The sequence below is a fragment of the Gavialis gangeticus genome, unplaced genomic scaffold, assembly GCF_001723915.1.
Source record: "Gavialis gangeticus isolate Ggan-Ray unplaced genomic scaffold, GavGan_comp1, whole genome shotgun sequence".
NCBI classification, from domain to species: Eukaryota; Metazoa; Chordata; order Crocodylia; family Gavialidae; genus Gavialis; species Gavialis gangeticus.
The window spans coordinates 153,922,144-153,925,421 of record NW_017729024.1 but is presented as its reverse complement, the minus strand read 5'-3'; the positions used below and the strand labels follow the sequence as shown (position 1 = coordinate 153,925,421).

Genomic DNA, 3,278 nt, shown 5'->3' with positions numbered 1-3,278 from the left:
TCTCCATCCTTGGAGGTTTTTAAGACTCGGCTAGACAAAACCCTGGCTGGAATGATCTGGCTGTGGATGGTCCTGCTTTGAGCAGGGGGTTGCATGAGATGGGCTCTCGGTAGCTTTCAGCCCTAATTTTCTCTGATTCTGTGAAAAAAAGCAGAATTGACATGAGTATTATTGACTTTAAGAACCAACTTGCAGTGTTAATATAGTGTAACGTGCAGTATTGATATCAGTTTAACACATTGGCCTTTCTTGTTTCTACAGGTGCAGGATACTGTAGCTGCTAATTTAACTGGACTGCTAAATGGAGTTGAGTGGTTACTTGAAGAAGTTGAACATAAAAATGTACAGTGATCAAACTTATTTTGCCATACTGTATAAACTAGAAAGCTTTACTTGTATTTGCAAAGCACATGGAGGGAGAATCTCACCCTGACATTGCACTATCTGATAAGAAAATTAAAAGGCAGGCCCTGCATTTTTGCATATATTTTAAAAGTTAGCATTCTTCTAACACAGATTTGGATTATTGCAACCATAAGCAAGCATGGCTGGATGCCAGTATTCAATTAAAAAAAATATATCTTGGGTTTGGGTTGGGTTAGATTGGATTTGGTTTTAAATTGCACTCTTTATAGTGCCTTCCTTTCCCAGCACCTTTTATAAGTTAAACCAGTGGTACTCACAGTTTTGGTCTTGCAGGTCAGATGAATGCTGCAAGGCTGATCTGCAGGCCAGATCAGGCTCTATGCACCAGGATCAGGTCCTGGGGCTCCGAGCTGCCTTCAAAGTTTGATCCTAGATGGGTGGGGGTAGTGCAGGGCCCTGGGGCCTGATTCTGGCCAGGTAGAGGTGGTACAGGGCTCTGTGCCATCCCTATCTAGCCAGGCTCCATGCTGCCCTTGCCCAGCCAGGATTGGGCTCCAGGGGTGTCATGCTGCCCCTGCCCACCCCACCATGTGCCAGGATTGGACCCTTTGCTGCCCTGCATGCCTGATCTAGTGTGCAAGGCCACAACTTGCAGGGCTCCTCACAGGATCCACGGGGAGTCCTGCAGGCTGGACGGCACAGCCCGAGGGGCTGGATCTGGCCCTCAGGCCAGGGGTTGAGCACCTCTGGTTTAAACCATTTTGTAGATATTTCAGCCACTGTTAGCTTAGTTCCAGCACAGCTCTCTCCTTGTCAGCGTAATTGGATTAATTAAGTGTATTTATTGGAGATAGCAGAAATCAGACACCTGACTCTTGCATAGTATATTCCTTAAATGGTTAACAGAAGTGTGCCATATACCGTAAATACAAGGACTCTTTGGAGGAGCAGTGTCTAGACCTGTGCTTCTCAACCTTTTGTTATTCAAGGTACCCTCCATAACTTTTCTGAATTTGGCAGAATCCCACTTGAAGCATTGCTGTACTGATTCAGCTCACCTCAGTGCTTCTCAGCTCAGGTGCTGCTGCTGCCACTAGGTGAAGTCCCATGCTCATCTCGGGTTGAGTGCAGAGCCTGATTGGGAAGCAGCTGACTGCTTGTGCTACAACACTTCCCAGTCTGGCCACCCAAGTTCTTCCTGACATGGGACAGTTCTTTGTGGCAACAACAGCCTAGATAAATGCAAAAAAACATAAGATCAATCTCCAGGCTGTTGTTCATCCGCTACTGCAGGTGGAACTGCCCCATGGACCTGCATGCTAAATCCAGTATGTAGGTTTGTTCCAGCATGGGTCCTATGTATAGTGCATGTGCCAGATTGCCCCCACTTATTGTGTACAGTGTGCATGCCTGATCTATCTCTGTCCAGTGTGTGGGGATGGTTTGGTGCATAGTGCATACAGTGTGTGGGCTTAGACTGAGACCTGCAGGCAGCACCAAATGACAAGGGCTAGATATGGCCTGTGGGCAGTATCTCTGAAATACCTTCTCTAGGGGATGAAGCCCTTATTTTTCGTATCACTGGATGGCATCATCACGACCCAAAGCAAACTTCTTGACTACCAGGCTCTTGTCATCCCTTCCCTGTTGTATGGTGTGAAACCTGGACAACATATTGGTACACCTGAAAGCCTTGGAACATTACCATCAGCAATGCCTTCAGAAAATCCTCCATATCAGTTGGAAGGATGGAATGGATATCAATTGGAAGAAAATGAATGCCAGTGTTCTTTCTCAAGCAAACACCACCAGCATTGAAGCCGTGTTTTATGGCACCAGCTCTGTTGGACAGGACAGATCATAAAGATACCTGTCAACCTGAGAACAGGTCCTATACTCAACTTGCTAATAGTCACAACTATAGAGATGGGCAAAAGAGATTCAAGGAGACCTTGAAGACTAATCTGAAGAAATGCAATTTTAATACCTGGGAGACTCCAGCACTGAATTGTCCTCAGTGGTGCTGTGAATTGCGACAAGGGAGTGCAACAAAGCATTGACCATTTTGAGCAAACTTGCCTCACTATGGAGGTAAATAGGTGAGAGAAACAAAGGGAAAGAGCTGTTTTGTGTATGTATGGTTCTTCTATAAGATACTTTATAGGAATGTATCTGGTACAATATTCTGTTGCTATTCAGGATAAAGTACATACAAATAAGCATAATTTGTAACGAGACTGTGTGAATTCCTGCCAGTTGTAAATAGCAATAATAATAATTCTGCAATGGCTTATTCTGTCCTGTGGAGGGGATGTACATCACTCTCTAATCCTTCTGCACTACCACAACAATGTGGCTTGGGCAGGAGGATTCAGTCTCCTCTAAGGCTGGTGGAGATCTTAAATCACAACCTCTTTCCCTGGAACTTGTGCTTGTTCTAAGATACGGCATTTCTGACTGGTTTTTCCCCTGTGTGTCTTCATTGGCAAGTTTTACATCTGATTTTAATGTTCTGTTTATGCAATAATTATTGTAAAGGCATTTTTCATGTTTTTCCTCCTCAAAATGTATTGATAATAAATTATTTTTAAAGGTGGCAACATCTCTAGATCTTTCTCTTATTTGCATAGGTTTAAAAAATGCTGCAGAGGTTTTTTTTCTGCTTTTTTCAGAAGGTATTACGAGCAGTAGAAAGTGAGAGACAGCTTGGAAAAATGTTCTTTATATTTTCCAGCATATTTGTTCTTAGTTAAGGGTGTGTCATAGTAACAGCTTCCATCTTTGAGAGGTTGGAGCACAAAATGCATGAAAAACACTTAATGCATATAAACTATTACTGATATATTTAGGCATCAGTAACTGCTTATGATTACAAGTAATGGCAATGCTTTGAAAACAACCTGATCTTTGAA

The 3,278-nt window shown here is 43.3% G+C and overlaps 1 protein-coding gene across 1 annotated transcript in view; it reads left to right on the top strand.

Moving 5' to 3' along the window:
* The window catches only part of FBXO4 (F-box protein 4), a 15,696-nt gene extending 12,734 nt beyond the window's left edge, over nt 1–2,962 (top strand). The window contains exon 7 of the mRNA XM_019517914.1: nt 262–2,962. Coding sequence (XP_019373459.1) covers nt 262–351 — 90 coding nt within the window. The 3' untranslated portion in view covers nt 352–2,962. The remainder of the gene's footprint in view (nt 1–261) is intronic.
* The last annotated feature ends 316 nt before the right edge of the window (nt 2,963–3,278 follow it).